Source organism: Canis lupus, chromosome 16 (assembly GCF_048164855.1).
Source record: "Canis lupus baileyi chromosome 16, mCanLup2.hap1, whole genome shotgun sequence".
In the NCBI taxonomy this organism is placed as follows: domain Eukaryota; kingdom Metazoa; phylum Chordata; class Mammalia; order Carnivora; family Canidae; genus Canis; species Canis lupus.
This window is the reverse complement of record NC_132853.1, coordinates 42,409,699-42,429,227: the sequence shown is the minus strand read 5'-3', so window position 1 is coordinate 42,429,227 and position 19,529 is coordinate 42,409,699. Positions and strand designations below refer to the sequence as shown.

Below are 19,529 nucleotides of genomic sequence, written 5' to 3'. Positions count from 1 at the left end.
GGCAGGCGCTAAACCACTGAGCCACCCAGGGATCCCCAAGGCAATTTTCAACCACTTTTATATAAATTACTTTTATGTTAAAAAAAATACACCAAATTCTTTTGGATTAGAAGGGATAGGAGCATTGGTTTTATCAGTTTTACTAATTATATGTATTTTTTGTTGTCCTCGGTTGTAATTCAGAAGGACAATACATGTGAACCATCCTTTATTTTTTAAAAAATTTTATTTATTCATGAGAGACACACAGAAAGGCAGAGACGCAGGCAGAGGGAGAAGCAGGAAGAGAAAAGCAGGCTCCATGCAGGGAGCCAGACATGGGACTCAATCCCAGGTCTCCAGGATCACGCCCTGGGCTGAAGGCAGCACTAAACCACTGAGCCACCGGGGCTGGCTATGAACTATCCTTTAGAGAGTATACTACAGAGGGATAAACCAACTAATATGAGAATTATTTGCAGGGTGATGTGATTAACAGAATTTAAAAGAATTTTTGTGTTTGGTTTTTGTTAATGGATTAGTGTTTCATTTCTCAGCACTGTCCTGTTAAAACTCCCCCAGAACTTTTACTCTGGTTTGCCTGGATTAATATAAAGGCAGAGCAAAAACTTCATCTTTGAAGGATGTTAGGTTCAATGCAAGGATACCTGAATGGCAGTGGTTTGTCTACCAACATCCTTTCTTCTATATTAAGAACTGGCACTGAGTTTTTAATTTTATTATCAGTGAAATGAAATTTGATTGGTTTATCTGCAGGATGCTTAATGTTAGAAACTAATACAAAGATGTAAAAAAAGAAACCAAATGTTTTCAACAAAGTAATTTATTAATTTTTTCCTGAGAGACTAAATTCAGTACAATATTAGTTTTCATAACATCCAACATGTCTTATGTCAAACTTAACCACTTTCTATGCAGTGAGTGTGGTGGGGTGATCTATTTTATTTGACTACCCTCAATGTAATTCATTTGGGTAGTTCTAAAGCATATCAGTGATCAAAATGTTTCTCCCTACAGTTACTCCTGCATTCTCAATCAGTTACTTCTGCACATCATCTAAAGAAAATTTATGTGGTGTGATTACACTCTTTAATACCAAGATTTCTAAAACTAGGAAAAACACCAACATTTAAAAAATCTAGTGTTTCTAGTCAAGGATAGTTCAATTAAATTTCATCAGTACATTATATTATAGTTTAACTCATGCTAGAAATGTTAAAACCCAAGATCTTCTGAGTCACATAATACCAACATTTCATATTAATGAATAAATTACTCGGGTTTCCGACAAAGATATTAGGTGATGAGAAACAGAAAAGGCCAAGCTTTCAAGAGCTGTTTTAAAAAAATACAGAAGCAAACTAATGAACACAGCTACACAAAATATACATTAACCAATTGCAAACTAAACTAAAAACCTTAAAAAATACATTTTAGAACTTCGTGATACCCTCATAAAATGCAGCAAACTAAGGGTATTAAAACAATAGTCATTATTTTAGTTGCTATGCATCAAGTCTAAAAGATCAGATAAAGGAAATGTTTTGTTTTTGATTCAATTTAAATACTTTAAAATTGGAAATATGTAATAATTGATAGTATAAATTTTAAAGAATATACACAAATGATTGAACAGGTTTTATATTCAGTAACTTGCATGGTTTTTACACTGACACTTTTATCACTAATTTAGGAGAATCAGATGCATTTCCCTCCATATACTTAGGCACTAAGATTTCAAATTTATAAATATGGTAGTATCTTAAATATTAAATTTTTACATGAATATTGGGTTCATCCTTGTTTTCCTTTGTTTCCTAGGTATTATCCAGTTTTTTAAGGAAAACACTTTTATATCACAATCAAAACTTGTCGTGGTTACTAGACTGTAGCCTTAATTGGGTTACAGTCATTTAGATTCATTATTTGGAATTATACTTACTAAGGCAGACCTAAATGAAACTTATTTTCTAGAACAATTTCACATTTGCATTTACCTGCACTGCAGAATGGGCTTAAGCAATATTTTAGCTGTTAGGAAATATTTAATTTACTTAAACTTGTTATCTTTGGCTACTTGGAACTCCTATTAGAGTAGTCAACTTTCCCTTTGAGTTCACTTTAAACTATATCTGATTCATTCCAAATAAAAGATTTTTTAAATAGAAGTTAGACTTCATTAAGGTATTAACTTTAAATCTGAAAGAAAATTAATGTATTGAAATTTTCAAGTTTGACAAGTTCATTAAAATTTTTTAGCATGTCTTGATAAATTTACTTATCAGCTTTTTATTCTTCTTTCTGCTGGCATTTCCTTAATGTTTGTTTGCTTCACCTCTCTGGTTCATTGGATTGCTACTATTTATGTTTTCATGGACTTTGTCTTCACAGTTTACTATATCTTGTAAAGCCTTTTCCACATCTGTTTGGCCAGCTGTACTGGCTGTTTTTGGCAAGGTCATCTGCAGTGCACACCACAGGGTAGTACGTGCTTTCCGAGTAGCCACACACATCTCTTTAATTGCTGAAGCAAGGGCAAAAACATCTGTAAAAAAACCATTCAGGATCAGTTCATGTTAAACACATTTTATTTTATTTTTTTATTTTTATTTATTTACGATAGGCACACAGTGAGAGAGAGAGAGGCAGAGACACAGGCAGAGGGAGAAGCAGGCTCCATGCACCGGGAGCCCGACGTGGGATTCGATCCCCGGCCTCCAGGATCGCGCCCCGGGCCAAAGGCAGGCGCTAAACCGCTGCGCCACCCAGGGATCCCCAAACACATTTTATATATCTCTCAACTCTTAAAAAGTGCAATGTTGTGCTATTAAATGATCAAACATTATTATTTTTATAAGAGAAGGATGGCTATTGACTGGACTAAAGTATTTGACTTAATATTTAAAATTGTTCAGGGGATCCCTGGGTGGCGCAGCAGTTTAGCGCCTGCCTTTGGCCCGGGGCGCGATCCTGGAGACCCGGGATCGAATCCCACATCGGGCTCTCGGTGCGTGGAGCCTGCTTCTCCCTCTGCCTGTGTCTCTCTCTCTCTCTGTGACTCTTATAAATAAATAAAAATTAAAAAAAAAAAAGATAAAATTGTTCATACTCTATTTCTGACTTGTAGGACAATGACTATGCTTTGGGTAGAACACAGACTTACAGAACAGAGTTATAATTAAATGAGTAAAATTAACAAAACTGATCAAAGTACTTTTGGAGTAAATTATGTGGGCATCAGTTACTGATTTATTCTTTAGGAAAGTGTAAATTTTAGAATCCAACCTTTTAATTTCAGAATATGATTTTAACAATATTCAAATTATCTCACTGCCCTATCAAAAGAATATGCATTAACACATACCTCTGTCATCTTGGCATCTAGGAACTCCTTGCCTTTGTCTGTTTGAAGCATTAACAATTTCATCCTTTCTACGTGACTGTACAATGTGAATGGACCCCAAGTGTCTATCAAGAGCAGTAGAGATATTGGCATGAAGGGGAGAACTTCGAAGACGTTCCATTTTGCCTAGTAGAGTCACAACCTAAGGGAAACATTTTAAATTTTGATAAGGCATGTAACCACATTACCCTGTCTTTTAAGTAAGAACAAATCTTCAATGAAGCAGAATAGAGAGGAGAACAATAATATTCATCTAATACATAACTGAATGCATACTCTATCCTTTTACCATGCTGAGAAAAACAAAGATGTAAAGTCAGCCTTAAAAAAAAAAAAAGTCAAAAAAAAAAAAAGTCACCCTTTTGTACCTACTTGTTCAGTAATCTGTTCATGGGAATGAGCAACAGTTTAAAAAATCAAACATTCAAATATTTCCATGTCACTGGCAGTGCAAATTTAAGATCTAATATTGTTTCTGGCAAATAAGAGAACAGCCTGCAATTAGAACATTTATAGGAGGTACTGTAATCTAAAGGGGGGAAAAAGCGCTAAAAGGAAGTCCTAGATTAATTAATCCTGATCTCAGTAGGTCCTTTCTGGGCTTCCAATATTCTCCTTTTGGAAATCAGAAATATTCAAATCATACTGACTAGTGGTAGTTTTAAGGAATCCCTAATCCAATATACCAGTAAGGAGAGTATATTTTAGTTGTATACACCTAATGTCTCCATTTCTAAACTTGAAATGTATAAAAGTTAAGAGAAGTTTTTCAATAATTAGGATTTGAAAATTAAATACATACAGTAATTGCCTCTGGGAACTAAATGTTTTAAAATTCACATAGGAACTTGGTGTTTAGTGATTGGAGAGTAGAAAAATATTTCTCAATTAAGAAGCCAATGGGGGGCAGCCCGGGTGGCTCAGTGGTTTAGTGCCACTTTCAGCCCAGTGCCTGATCCTAGAGACCTGGAATCGAGTCCCACATCAGGCTTCCTGCATGGAGCCTGCTTCTCCCTCTGCCTGTATCTCTGCCTCACTCTCTCTCTCTCTTTGTGTTTCTCATGAATAAATATATAAATAATTTTTTTTTAAAGGAGCCAATAGGGGACGCCTAGATGGCTCATCAGTTAAGCTCTGCTTTCAGCTCAGGGCATAATCCTGGGGTTCAGGGATTGAGTCCCACATCAGGCTCCCTGAGGAGAGCCTGCTTCTCCCTTTGCCTGTGTCTCTGCCCCTCCCTCTCTTGTCTGTCTCTCATGAATAAATAAATAAAATCTTAAAAAAAAAAAAAGAATCCAATGGCACCTGAATGAATGCCTCTAACCTCACACTTACATCAAGTTTCTTTGGAGTAAGTCTTTGCCACCACTTCAGGTCCATGGAGAAAACCCAAGTATACAGGTATTAAATATTTTCCTCCCAACTGTACAACTCACCAGATCATTGAGGGGGAAATAAAACAACAAAACTAAACAGGAAAACTCCAGTGGCGGGGGGGGGGGGGGGGGGGGGGGGGGGGGGGGGGGGGGGGGGGCGGGGCAGGGGAACCAAACCCTAGTGAACTACTAATTATGTATTTTTAAAATAAGTCAATTTGAATAAATGGTAAGTGTTGAGAAAGAAATTTGCACAGGTGCTTTTAATAAACTTAAAAGTTTTTTTTAATAATTGTATAAAACAAGCAAACTAGAAAGTAGTACATGTAAAAATATTTTAATGCTTTGTGATCTAATGTCAATTTTTTTTTAAGATTTTATTTATTTATTCATGAGAGATACAGAGAGAGAGAGGCAGAGACACAGGCAGAGGGAGAAGCAGGCTCCATGAAGGAAGCCCGATGTGGTACTTGATCCCAGGTCTCCAGGGTCACGCCCTGGGCTGAAGGCAGGCGCTAAACCGCTGAGCCATCCAGGGATCCCCTGGTCTAATGTTCTAAATATAGATAGAATTTTTACAACAGGGATCCCTGGATGGCGCAGCGGTTTAGCGCCTGCTTAGGCCCAGGGCACAATCCTGGAGACCTGGGATCGAGTCCCCATCGGGCTCCCTGCATGGAGCCTGCTTCTCCCTCTGCCTGTGTCTCTGCCTCTCTCTCTCTCTCTCTCTCTGTGACTATCATAAATTAAAAAAAAAAAAATTTTTTTTTACAACAGCTATAAACATAATCTAAATTAATGTGAAGCATAAGCAAAGCTGGAAAAAGTTTAAGTCTGCAATCCTTTGATATATTGCCTAGAAATATATTACTGGAAAAAAAAAAGAAATATATTACTGAGAAAAAGGAATTTTAACCTTGAATAGTTTTAAGAGAAAATAATATAAAATTGAAGTTTTTATTAACATTAACATCTGGCTATAATCCACGTTGGTATATGACTATATCCCGAATAAATCCATTGTACAAATTTGATAAAAGAATTTCAACTGACCAACTGAAAGCTAAGTAAAATCAATATTTTTCCATTGAAGTAGTTCATATCTATATTTTAAAGACAGCAAGGTACAAGAAACTGATGTTCAATAAAACATACTCTCTGTTGATTTTTCTAATTCCTGAAATAGCTTTTATTCAATCACAGAAGCAAGCTGTCTTCTTCACTGCATGCTTTTTCCTAGGAATCTTTTTTTTTTTTTTTAAGATTTTGTTTATTCATGAGAGACAGAGAGGCAGAGACAAGGGAGCCCCCTGTGGGGAAGAATGATGTGGGACTCAATCCCAGGGCCCTGAGGATCACAACCTGAGCCAAAGGCATACCACTGAGCCAGCCAGGCATCCCCATTTTTTTTTTTTTTTAAGATTTATTTATTCATGAGACACACAGAGAGAGAGAGAGAGAGAGGCAGAAACACAGGCAGAGGGAGAAGCAGGCTTCCTGCAGGGAGCCCGACATGGGACTTGACTCCAGATCCTGGGATCACCCAGGCATCCCTCCTTTTTTTTCTAAGTTTATTTTTTAAGTAATCTCTACACCCAGCATGGGACTCAAGCGGACAACCCTGAGATCAAGAGTCAAACACTCCTCCAACTGCACCAGCCAGGCACCCCTCCCAGATATCTTTTATCATATTTGGAAAGCAGTGTAAGTTTTTAAGAAAAGGTCAAAAAAGGGGAAACTTTACCCTAATCTATCAAATGCTAGAAAATTCAGGGGTGCCTAGGTGACAGATTCAGTTGGTTAAGCATCTGCCTTTGGCTCAGGTCATGATCCCAGAGTCCTAGGATTGAGCCACATATTGGGCTCTCTGCTCAGCAGGGAGCATGCTCCTCCCTTTCCCACTTCCTCTGCCTGCCACTCTGCCTACTTGTGCTCTGTCAAATAAATAAAATCTTAAAAAAAAAATTATAGAAAATTCTCAAATTACAAAGGAAATAATAGGAATAACACATTTGCAATTTAAATTACAAAATGACCTATCAGGATTCTTTACATTTGAAGTGATATACTAATTTTCTAAAACAAGACTATTTTCTTTTTTTAAAGATTTTTTTTTAAGATTTTATTTATTTATTTGAGAGAGTGACAGAGCAAGCATGAACAAGGTGGTGGGGGGATGGGCAGAGGGAGAGGGAGAAGCAGATTCCCCTCTGAGCAAGGAGCTGATGCGGGGCTTGATCGCAGGACCCTGGGATCATGACCTGAGCCCAAGGCAGATGCATAACCACCTGAGCCACCCAGTCGCCCCTTTTCTTAAGATTTTATTTATTTATTCATGAGAGAGAGAGAGACACAGACACAGGCAGAGGGAGAAGCAGGCTCCATGCAGGGAGCCCGACGTGAGACTCAATCCCAGGTCTCCAGGATCACGCACGCCCTGGGCTGAAAGCAGCGCTAAACCGCTGAGTCACCTGGGCTGTCCTCATTTTCTTTCTTTTTTTTTTTTTTAATTTTTATTTATTTATGATAGTCACACACACACACAGAGAGAGAGAGAGAGAGAGAGAGGCAGAGACATAGGCAGAGGGAGAAGCAGGCTCCATGCACCGGGAGCCCAATGTGGGATTGGATCCTGGGTCTCCAGGATCGCGCCCTGGGCCAAAGGCAGGCGCTAAACCGCTGCGCCACCCAGGGATCCCCTTATTTTATTTTCTTAAAGATTTATTCATTTATGACAGACATAGAGAGAGAAGAAGGACGTAGGCAGAGGAGAACGAGGCTCCCTGCGAGGAGCTGGATGTGGGACTCGATTAGGGATCCAGGATCCAGGATCATGACCTGAGCCAAAGGCAGATACTCTACCACTGAGCCACCCAGGCATCCTTGTTTTGTTTTTTAAAGATTTTATTTATTATTTGGGAGAGAGAGAGAGACAGAGAGAGAGAGAGCGCGCACAAGCAGGGGGAGCAGCAGCGGGAGAAACAGGCTCCCCACTGGGCAGGGAGCCCAACATGGAGCTCACTCCCAGGACCCTGGGGTCATATCCTGAGCCAAAGGCAGGTGCTTAACTGACTGAGCCACCCAGGCGCCCCTAATTTGGGTTTCTTAAAGAGGAGCTATTTAAATGACTAAACCTACTTTTAAAATGATTAAGTGTGGGGGTGTGGCTCAGCAGTTGAGCATCTGCCTTTGGCTCAGGGCATGATCCCAGGGTCCAGGATGGAGTCCGTCATCAGGCTCCTTGCTGGAAGCCTGCTTCTCCCTCTGCCTGTGTCTCTGCCTCTCTCTGTGTGTGTCTCTCATGAATAAATAAATAAAATCTTAAAATAAAATAAAATAAAATAAAATAAAATAAAATAAAATAAAACCAAACCAAACCAAACCAAAACAAAATAAAATAAAATAAAACAAAACAAAACAAAATAAAATAAGGGGGGATGTTATTTCCCTTTTCCTAAGTATTACTCATAGTTCTAGGACCAAACATGGAAAAGAATATATTTCAGAGTTGTGTATAAATGTGATTTAAAAATCCTTCAGGAGGGGATCCCTGGGTGGCTCCCCGGTTTGGTGCCTGCCTTTGGCCCAGGGCGCGATCCTGGAGTCCCGGGATCAAGTCCCACGTTGGGCTCCCGGCATGGAGCCTGCTTCTCCCTCTGCCTGTGTTCTGCCTCTCTCTCTATATATATATGTCTATCTGAATAAATAAATAAAATCTTTAAAAAAAAAATCCTTCAGGAGGATCCCTGGATGGCTCAGCGGTTTAGTGCCTGCCGTCGGCCCAGGGCATGGTCCTGAGGTCCCAGGATGGAGTCCCACATCAGGCTCCCTGCGTGGAGCCTGTTTTCTCTTTGCCTATGTCTCTGCCTCTCTCTCTCTGTATCTCTCATGGATAAATAAATAAAAACATTAAAAAAATAAAGGTTAAAAAAATCCTTCTGACTTGTTTTAAAATTTTATCAAGCAATTAAAAAAAATCCATTATTGGGTGTTTTTGCAGCTTACTCTGGCTTGTTCCCGTAGTTCATCCACAATTAAGCGATCAACTCGAGATGGGTTGGAGGTCAGCCTTGGAATTGGAGTGTTGTTAGTACTGGATACTTTTTTTCCTGGGTAATTCTTGGCCAGAGCCAATTCAGTCTGTAAAAAATTATATAATTTTTAGATGCCGAATTTTCTAAATATGATTCAATCCTGAATAACATTTCTCTTAGGCCTAAGAAATAAATTGAAAATCACTACTTTAAAAATTTTTCACTTTCAAAAGGTAACAAATACAAACCAAATACCACCATATTTTTCTATCATATTTAATGCATATATGTGAAGGCACCAACAGTTTAATACTTAATTAAAAGAGCTTTTTTTTTTTTATGATAGTCACAGAGAGAGAGAGAGAGAGGCAGAGACACAGGCAGAGGGAGAAGCAGGCTCCATGCACCGGGAGCCCGATGTGGGATTCGATCCCAGGTCTCCAGGGTCGCGCCCTGGGCCAAAGGCAGGCGCCAAACCGCTGCGCCACCCAGGGATCCCCTTAAAAGAACTTTAAAAGAAAATTTTGTTTTTAGGTAGTCTCTACACCCAACGTGGGGCTCCAACTCACAACCCTGAGATCAAGAGTCACATGCTCTTCCAAATGAGCCAGCCAGGCACCCCAAAAGAATTAAAATTTTAACCCATTAAGAAGAGTCTACTTCAAAAAAAAAAAGAAAAAAGAAAAAAAAAGAAAGAAGAGTCTACTTCATAGGCAAAATAAACTTTACATAAATAGCAATTTTAAGTTTCAAATTTTTTAAGTTATCTAATTCCTTACAGTCATGGACTTAAAAACTGTACATTATAGAAGAATTAAGCTTAGAAATAAGGTGAGTACTCTTAAACTACACTAACAAAATAAAGATACGCAGAGGGAACATCCTAAGTTACTTCTAAATGGATAGCTCTGTGTTACCTTTTTTCTCTCCTTTTCTAATGCTCTCCATTGTTCATAGCATTCTTCTAGTCGAATATGAAGTTCACTGGCTGGTCCACTACGGGTTTTAATTGGTCTTTGAAATCCAAAAGTTGGCACGAAACCAGAAAAGGAATTATCACCATACATCATATCATTAAAATAAGGGTATAAATGGCTTAAGTCATCATAAGAAAACAAATCATAAGAATCCAACAGTGGAACAACTGAATGGCCAAATGGGTGAGTGGATCTTAGGGGAAACCCATTTGAGCCAAGTGGTTGAAAACTTTGATTATGCCTTAAATCTCCCATCATATAATTATTAGAAAAGCATGATGCCTGTGTGCGATTCACACGGCTATTAATATTGTTGTCTCCACTTCCCTGACTGTGGCTATTAAAATGACCCTGTGACTCCAACAGATCTTGATATGTATTTTGAGATAAGCCATCTAAATGCTTTGGACCTTCTTCAGGATCATAATGTCCATTCTTAGCTTGAAAATTATGTTTGTTTACATTTTCAATGATCCCATACTGCTGAGCTGAATAGTTATCACAAAATCCATTTGGTTGCTTTATTTTTTTATCAGTAACTGATTCAAAGAGATTTTCTTCTCCAGTCTTTGTCAGTCCTTCCATGTGATTGACAGATTGAATTCTTTCTGCACCATTGTAACTGAAATCAAAACTAGAAAATGCTGAAGGGTTTTCTTGGCAATACTTCTGAAATAAACTGCTATTTGGGGTTAAATTTATGGATAACAGTTGGGGGAAATCTGAAGGATGGTTAGAACCTTTTGAAGCTACACTTACGTGACTATTTAATTTCATCAAGTTACCTTGATTCCGATAAGGAATAGGAGTGTTACTTTTTGTTTGAACGTTCATCCACGTTGGTCTACTTAAGTTGATACCTCCTGAAAATGTTGCTGAGCTTGATAATAAATTCATGGATTTAAAATACTCTGAATTTGGGGGGTCAGGTTTAGTAAACTGTTGTTTTTCTGTGACATTAGCAAAATCATTATTAGCTGGACAAGCTGTGTGAGGTTTTAGTCCATATTCTGATTTTATGCCAAAATCAGCAGTGAATCCTGCTTCCTTTGCAAACTGTTTTTCTGTCAGATGTGGTGTGGTTTTTGGAAATGTGAAATTCTGCTGGTCAGGTATTGTCTCCTCCATTTTTTTCTGATTTGCTGGTTTAACCTGAAATAACTTGGTATAGGTGTCTGCTTCTAGAGTTGGTGTTTCAGGTGTACCATTAGCTAATTTTTTACTATCTTGGACACTAAAATTCGAACACTTATTAAGCTTAGCCTTATTAGGATGAACATATTCTGGGTATCTACAATAATCTGCATTTTCACTGTATCTATTAAATTGAGAAAGAAACATTTCTGCCCTTTTTTGCTGTAATGGTACTTCAAGACCTTTAGCACATATTTTCTCTCTTCCATAAGAGTAAGTATCAACTCCTGATTCTTTCATGATGTCAGACAGACCAGTTTGTGATGTAAAACAGTTTTTGATAAATGGATAATCTTGGAATGTTGTCTTAGCTGTATCATTTGTCTGGATATTGTAACAGTTAGAATGATCACTTCGTGAGGGGTACATCCATTGTTCTTCAAGGTCTAAACCAGTAAATCCATGATAAAGTTCATCTACTTTTTGTTGTGGTATTAGATTACTATTATGCAGGTATTGCTTTTCCACTGCTGACACAGATTCACCACTATAAAAAGCTTGCTGAGAGATGGCTGTATCTATTGGCCTTTTGGTTTCTGTTAAGAGGTCATGGTGATCTGCAAATCTGCTTGTGTTCATTGGCCAAACTGACTTTAAATTGGAGGAGCAGGTCCTAGAACAAGTAAATATATTTAATTACAACTTAGGTTTTAAATGACTTTATTTCCTCATTGGAGAAGTTAGGTTTTCAAAATACTTATACTGCCTCATTGTCCCTTTCTAACTCTGCCTTATAAACTACTATTACATACAAATAATTTTCTATTGCTTGAAATGTGTCACATGCTACATAAATATGCATTTTAATCTTAAAATGTCTTCAGTATACTTTCCCAAGAAATCTTAACTAAGGTCTGAGGCTGGTGACTGCATGGTCTTGCATGAATTGTTTATCTATAGAAAGCAGAAAACAAAATAAGTTTTTCCTTTAATTAGGTTATTATATAGGTGATTATAAAAATGTTGTTGACTGCAATTTTTTAAATGAAAAAGATATACTTTGCTGAAAGTATTACTGAAATTAAAATATTTTAATTGGTTACATGTGTACTGCATATTTCCCTATCTAGGAAATAAGACATTTGGGTAAAATGGCTTCCACACCCCCAATAATCACAGTATATTAATTTTTTTTTACCACATGAATAAACTCCATACGTATTTCTGTATAGCAGTAATGATAGTTTTATTCTTTGGGATATATCTATAAAAGCTCTTTGGAATTTATACTCTTTAAGCCAAACTTTAGCTCATGAACTCAAGGGAAATAGCTCTGAATTATGCAAGAATAATTTTCCAAATTAAAGTTCTTAATAGCAAATTAAACTTTAGTATGAAACTTGCAATTAGATGACAAGTACCTCATCAAAATCAAGTAAATCTATTTAAGTAAAATCTATTTAAGTAAAAATAAAAGCTAATAAATACTGTAATTTAGTATACGTGAACTTAAAAGCTTACTATATACTATATGGCTTATAAATATACTAACCCCTCAGCAAAATACGGCTGTGACTTATCTTGTTCTTCCAAAATATTAGACACAAGTCCATATAAGTCTGTTTCACTGCCATAGTCATTTCTTTCCGTTTGAATCCTAAAAATAAATGAATATCACGTGTAAATTCTTTTCCTCCTACTGAAATATATTGATTTATATTTCCAGACTTATTATACCATTACTTCTGTATAAAATATTTGGATTGGATTTATAACATCATTTCATCATGAATAAATAAATTTTTTTTTAAATGTAAAAACCACAAGGAGATGGAAAATTAGTGTTTTACCTCCTATGTATTTAAAGTAATTTGTTCCTAGAAGTAGTATGTTGCTTTAAGTTAAAACTTCTTGTTTTCTCATATTTTATAGTATTAGGACATTAAAAAAATATATATCTTATATTTGCATAACATTCAAACATTTCATTGATCTTCATAACATAGGATGGGCAGGTATTAGTAATCATTCAGATATTGAAGAATGAGCATTTGAGATTTTAAGAAACTTGTATTTTGCAAAGCATATGTAATTTGCCAAACTACACTTGCTGAACAAGTGGTCTGCCTACAAGTCTAGTGCTTTTTCCACTATGTTGTGTTATTTCAAAAAGATGCAATGTAAAGTTTTTTTGGATAATAATTTATTAGTATATATCTAAAAAAATTCAATGTAATATATACTAAACCTTTAATAGTTGTTATTGGGAAGTGTTAAAGGTTAAAGTGAAATTCTGCTTTCTCTTGTATATTGCTGTAGAATCTAAATTTCTTCAATGAACATATATCAAATTATTTTAAAATATTAAAAATATTCTGAAAAAAATAAAAAAAATAAAAATATTCTGTAGAATTATATATTAGTCTAATAAAATCACTATTTTATAGAACTTACCAAAATTTTCAAATTTTTAAGTAATCTCTAGGGGCATCTGGATGGTACAGTATGTTAAGCAACCAACTCTTGGTTTCAGCTCAAGTCATGATCTCAGGGTGGTATGAGACTGACCCCCACAATGGGTTCTGCATTCAGTACAGTCTGCTCGAGATTCTTTCCCTCTCCCCCTCCTGCTTATGCTCTAAAAAACTAATAAATCTTATTAATAGTATTATTATTAATAATAAAATCTCTCTAAAAAAATAATAAAAAAGTAATCTCTACACCCAACATGAAGCTTGAACTCACAACCCTGAGATCAAGAGTCACGTACTCTACCAAATGAACCAGCCAGGCACCCCTCTTAAAAATCTTATTAATTGAAAAATGTTAAAAATTGGGGAGCCTGGCTGGCTCAGTCAGTGAAGCATGCAACTCTTGATCTCAGGGTCCTGAGTTGAGCCCTACATTAGACACAGAATTTACTTTAAAAAAAAAAAAGGAGGGGATCCCTGGGTGGCGCAGTGGTTTAGCGCCTGCCTTTGGCCCAGGGCGTGATCCTGGAGACCCGGGATCGAGTCCCACATCGGGCTCCCGGTGCATGGGGCCTGCTTCTCCCTCTGCCTATGTCTCTGCCTCTCTCTCTCTCTCTCTGTGACTATCATAAATAAATAAAAATTTTAAAAAAATGTTTAAAAAAAAGGAGTAAACATAAGATTTTTAAAATAATTATTTTCCAATTAAACTAAAGATGCATCAACCTCTATCAACTGATCCCTTTTATATAATTAAAATAAAGGTAGATGTCACACCCTTAGGCTTCTCTTTGTGACAGGCTCCCACAATATCCTATATTTCATTCTTTAAACCTACTATACTTGTGCTCAGCAAGTCCATCATCATCATTATTGTAAGATCTATAATGGTAGAGATAATATTGGCATGTTAATTCTAATATCCCCCGTAAGAGAGATCTGGCATAAGAGTAGGCCTTTATTATTAATGGAATTGAAAAATATCTAAAACTATCTTATATTTGATAAAATTCTGTTTATTGTATACTTGTGAAGAAAATAATTACTGAAAATTTAGAACTAGATGAAAAAATATCAAATTGTAACTCATTTCCATAAGTTATCCTTAGAAAGAGGAACTTAAGATTTATTCAGTAAGGGTTGCCTCTAATGAATAAAAAAAAAGTAATGAGCTAAAAATTATATATACATAACTGCTAGTTTAAGGTTTCTAAAAATTTGATAAACATCAAATTGTAATGCCATGACATTAAAATGCTGATATAGGGAACAAAGAGCTAATATAATTGGGTTCCCATGTAATCAAACTTAAAAAATAACTTCATTTAGCCTGGAAAATCTGATTTATTAATTTACCTGTTCTTTACATTGATCTGAGAATTAGAAGGCTGTTTAATATCGTCTCCATAAGTAGACCATGGTGCATAAAAAAGTGAAGAATCTACAGAACTTGAATATTCTGTTGATGAAGAAAGTGGAGTATAGGTCTGCCTTAGGTCAACACTGTCTTCACTCTGCAATTTTAAAGACATGTTTGCATATCAGACACATCTAAATTACATTTACTATAGAATATTAGTGAAATAATAATAGAGGAAATAACAGGGCAGCCCGGGTGGCTCAGCAGTTTAGCGCCGCCGTCAGCCCACGGCCTGATCCTGGAGACCCAGGATCAAGTTCCATGTCAGGCTCCCTTCATGGAGCCTGCTTCTCCCTCTGCCTGTGTCTCTGCCTCTCTCTCTGTATCTCATGAATAAATAAAATCTTAAAAAAAAAAATAGAGGAAATAACACATGTGTGTAAGAGTTGGGAGATTTAAAATCTAGACTTAGGGGATCCCTGGGTGGTGCAGCGGTTTGGCGCCTGCCTTTGGCCCAGGGCGCAATCCTGGAGACCCGGGATCGAGTCCCACGTGGGGCTCCCGGTGCATGGAGCCTGCTTCTCCCTCTGCCTGTGTCTCTGCCTCTCTCTCTCTCTCTGTGTGACTATCATAAATAAATAAAAACAAAAATTAAAATCTAGACTTAGCCACTTAAGCTTGTTTTCTACTAGGGGTTGGCGAATTTTTTCTGTAAAGGGCCAGATAATAAATATTTTAGGGTTTTCTGGCTGTTAAGCCCTCTGTTGACCTCAGCTCTGCCATTCTAGCATCAAAGCAAATCACAGACAATATATAAGGGGCATAGCTGTGTTCCAATAAAATTTTGTTTACACAATCAGGCAGATCTGATCTTTACTTATTGCTCATCCCTGGTGTGAAACACTTACAATTACTGCACTTTTTTCTGAACAGATAAATGCTGTTTGGACACTATCAGTGTTATTTTCAAGAGATCATTTACAAAATTCAGTCTTAATGCCCCCACTCTGTGTAAAACAGTGAATGTCATTTATACAGATTTTTTAAAAAAAATTTTATTCATTTATGATAGTCACACACACACACACAGAGAGAGAGAGAGAGAGAGAGAGGCAGAGACACAGGCAGAGGGAGAAGCAGGCTCCATGCATCAGGAGCCCGTTGTGGGATTCGATCCCGGATCTCCAGGATTGCGCCCTGGGCCAAAGGCAGGCGCTAGACCGCTGCGCCACCCAGGGATCCCTATACAGAATTTTCAAAGAAATTCCACAGAACATTATATTCATCTAACCTTGTGACATGAGTACTCTATTTTAAAAAGAAGAAAACTGAGGCTACAAGTTACTGAGCTGATAGGTGACAAAACTAACCCCAAACTCAAGACCTTACTCCTACTGTAGGACCTTTTAAATAATATCTTCAATTTTCAGCCTAGCTTCTAGTTCCAAGAGATATTATAAAAATGACATTGATATATAAAATTTTATGATCTCTTCAGAAATTTAAAAGTTATTATTACTATATTATTACAATTAGAAAAAAACCAAGCTAATTGAGTAAATAAGGCAAAAAGTCTGAATTTAAAATTTTAATGATTTAAAATACTGTCTCTTGGGATGCCTGGGTGGTTCAGCTGTTGAATGTCTGCCTTTGGCTCAGGGCATGATCCCTGGGTCTGGGATCGAGTCCCATATCAGGCTCCTTGCAGAGAACCTGCAGCTCTGTCTGTCTCTCTCTGTGTCTCTCATGAATAAATAAATAAAATCTTTAAAATAAAATATAAAATAAAATATAAAATAAAAAATAAAATAAAATATAAAATAAAATTAAATACTGCCTCTTTCCAAAAGGGATTGATGTTCAGTGAAAATAATTTTAGATACTTAAAATAGAATGAATTTAACACATGATAAAGATTAAACTGAAATATATTTTATTCTAGAAAATGCTTCTTTAAAGAAGTCTGAAATATAGATTCATAATTTTTAACTCTCTAAATGAAACCTGATGTAAAAACTATAAATATCTGGACACAGAAGTGGTTATTTTCTTATAAATACAAAGGAAATATAATCATGACTAAAAATATTTTCTAATTGCTTTTATTCTATTAAAATTTACATTGAGAAGACAAGAATACTTAGGTCAAAGTATTCTTAAATTTATGTTCATCATAGACATAATTAAAATACAACTCTTTAAACAATAACAGAATTTATATACTATATGAATAAAATATGAAAATCTCTTCCAATCACCCACCTTTAGGAATCTCAAATATTTTACAACCATTTATTTAAATTCTGGTTATGAAAAAAAATAAATAAATAAATTCTGGTTATGACTGCTATTTGAAAACTACACATTATAATTTTAGATATCATGTGGACTATTCTGAAGCCGTGGAAACCGAGGCACCAAAGTAATTTTGCTAAGTGTGTCACTAAAGACTACTTTTCCAGAATTTCTTAGTTAGCAGTAACTAAGTTAACTAAGCAAAGGGTTTTTTCTTGAGAACCTTTCATAATTTTATTCCTTTAGTTCTGAAGTTTTTATCATAAGCCCACCTTAACTGTCTTTTAGGTGTGAAACATCCAGAAATGATATAATTGTTCATCTTTTTGAGATAGTGACTTAAAAGAAGTATTTTCAGGTTATGCAATATCAAACAAGATATACAGCATTTGAAACTAACTGCATTTTAGGAGCATTCTTTCGAGTTTAATTTACATTTTAAAGTAAAATTTGAGGATTAGAAAAATTAACTCCTTTTATAAGATTGATTTCAATTTTGTATTCTAGGATAAAATAAAAGCTAAAGTAACACGGTGGATTCAAATGATTATACTTTAAATATCTGGATCCTTTTCAGTTAAAACATTTGTGGGAATGAAGTATGCAGATGATTGGGGCTGGTATATTAATCAGTCTAGATAACTGCAAAATGTATCACTTTTATCCTTGATATACTTAGTTGACTGAAATTAAATCCAAGTAAATTTTAGGAGGTGTATAAACATTATAGAGAGCAGTGGAATACTAGTCTTGGCGGTGAAATGACCTGCATTCCCCTTGGGCTTTGTCACTTAAAGCATTAACCAAGCTCTCTGAGCCTCAGTTTCTCAGTCTGTACGCTGGATGTAATACTATACAAAGTTGTAGTGTGGATTAAATAAAATGATTTATTTGGGGATATTGTTATAATTCAAAGTATAACAATATCAACACTGATGTCCTGGTTAAATAATTTCAAATGGAAATGCCTCACACCACCCTAAGCCCAAATTTAATACGATTGATAAAACTAAATGTTTTAGGTGGGGTAAAAGGTAGCATGTAACCTAAGACACTGCTGAGGCCAGAAAAATGAAGGAATACAGAAAAGCTTCACTTTCAAGTTATCAAAAAAGTAATGTTTGTGCTGACTTGCAATAAATGCTTTTGAAGGAAAAACTATTTTAAGATTTTACTAAGCAAAGTGGGTTTTCTTACATGTCTGACCTCATGTTACACTGAAGACAAAATGATAACAAGAATCGATGAAAAATCTTCCTCGACTTGTTTTTGAAAGTATGTGCGGTGCAGACTCTACTGAAAATGTGACTGGCTTAAGAAAGAGAGAAAGAGAAAGAAAGGAAAGGAAGAAAAAATAGGCTTTCTGGTCCTAAACTTGGAGCAATCTAAACTCTTAAGTGAATGAGCTCCGGGTAAACGACTTTGATTTAAAAACAAACAAAACAACAACCCTCTAACAAAGGATGGACCTGTGATTTGTAGCAATCATAGAAGGAAGTGGAGCCAGTCAGCATCACGCTGTTGAACACATCCGTTAGTCTACTGCTGGGGTCGGCACGGAGGTTCCAGCAGCGATTCGCACCTCCACGGAACGCTACCTTGGGCTGCGCATGACAGGGAGAGGAAGCGGGAGAGGCATCACGCACGGCAAAGCCGGGCTGGAACTGCGGGCGGCTGTTGCACCGCCACTGTTCGCGCAGCTCAACTCGGAATCCACCCCGAGGGCACCGATCACCGGGCCCGCGCTTCGGTCCCCGGGATTCCCTCTCTGCCGACCCCGAGGCGCGGTCCTCGACGGCCCTGACAGGCCCACGCCGGCGGCCACTACCTCAGCGCCGCCGCCGCCCGAGGTGGTGGAAAAGGCGGCGGCGCATCCCCGGCGTCGCGGCTACTGCAGCCCCGGCCGGTCCGTCCTGTCAAGCCCGCGCCGCGCCCCACAAGCCGGGGCCTGCGGGCCGCCGCGCCGCCACCACCCCCGTCCGCCCCCGCCCCGCGGCCCGGGTGCCCCGTCGGGAACGGTTCCTCCCTGGCGACCTGCCCTCTCCCGCCCGGCCGCGGCCTCCTCAGAGAACCGGTCTGGGGACTCGCCGGCTCCTCAGCGGCTCCTCACCGTCGCCGTCCTACAAGCCCTGCCGCCACCCGGACCTAGACGGTCCCCACCGGTTACCTCAAATCCCTCCCTCAGGCCTGGGGGGCGAGGGAGCGGGCAGGTGTCTCCGCCTCTCACCTCCATGGGGGCCCGCAGCCCCTCCTGGACTAGGTACAGTTCCTGGGGCACGGGAGTGAGGGGGGGCGTCGAGGCCCGGCTCCCTCAGCCCGCACCCCGTCGCTGCTGCTGCCTCCGCCGCCGCCGCCGCCGCCCCGGGCGCTGCCTGGAGCGGGTCTGTGGGTCGCGGGGCCGGAGCGGGGAGGGAGGGGCTGGGGGAGAGGCCGTTACAGTGCCTACCCCTAGCTCGCGACCCCGCACGCGACCCCGCAC

General features: G+C 38.0%; 1 protein-coding gene across 4 annotated transcripts; it reads right to left on the bottom strand.

Annotated features, from left to right (window-relative positions):
- Positions 1 to 805: 805 nt before the first annotated feature.
- On the bottom strand, positions 806 to 19,481 carry MEIOC (meiosis specific with coiled-coil domain). 4 transcript variants are annotated; one of them, XM_072780875.1, is made up of 8 exons: positions 19,218 to 19,481; positions 18,520 to 18,654; positions 14,752 to 14,909; positions 12,477 to 12,581; positions 9,731 to 11,597; positions 8,785 to 8,919; positions 3,365 to 3,545; positions 806 to 2,545 (listed from the first exon to the last, which is right to left on the bottom strand). In XM_072780875.1, the coding sequence occupies exons 1-8, from the start codon at positions 19,281 to 19,283 to the stop codon at positions 2,316 to 2,318; spliced, it is 2,877 nt and encodes a 958-aa protein (XP_072636976.1). In that variant the 5' UTR covers positions 19,284 to 19,481; the 3' UTR covers positions 806 to 2,315. The 4 variants fall into 4 exon arrangements, with proteins under 4 accessions (XP_072636976.1, XP_072636977.1, XP_072636978.1 ...); XM_072780876.1 differs by having other exon boundaries at positions 19,278 to 19,478; XM_072780877.1 differs by lacking the exon at positions 18,520 to 18,654 and having other exon boundaries at positions 19,218 to 19,478.
- Between the last annotated feature and the right edge of the window lie 48 nt (positions 19,482 to 19,529).

What these genes read in the sequence shown, in the direction of transcription:
- MEIOC (XM_072780875.1), bottom strand. Translation starts at nt 19,283, where the DNA reads ATGGAGGTGAGAGGCGGAGACACCTGCCCGCTCCCTCGCCCCCCAGGC. An exon ending in GCCTGAGGGAGGGATTTGAG is followed by an intron (nt 18,655 to 19,217) that starts GTAACCGGTGGG and finishes TGTCATGCGCAG; the next exon opens with CCCAAGGTAGCGTTCCGTGG. An exon ending in ATGATTGCTACAAATCACAG is followed by an intron (nt 14,910 to 18,519) that starts GTCCATCCTTTG and finishes TTAAAATTGCAG; the next exon opens with AGTGAAGACAGTGTTGACCT.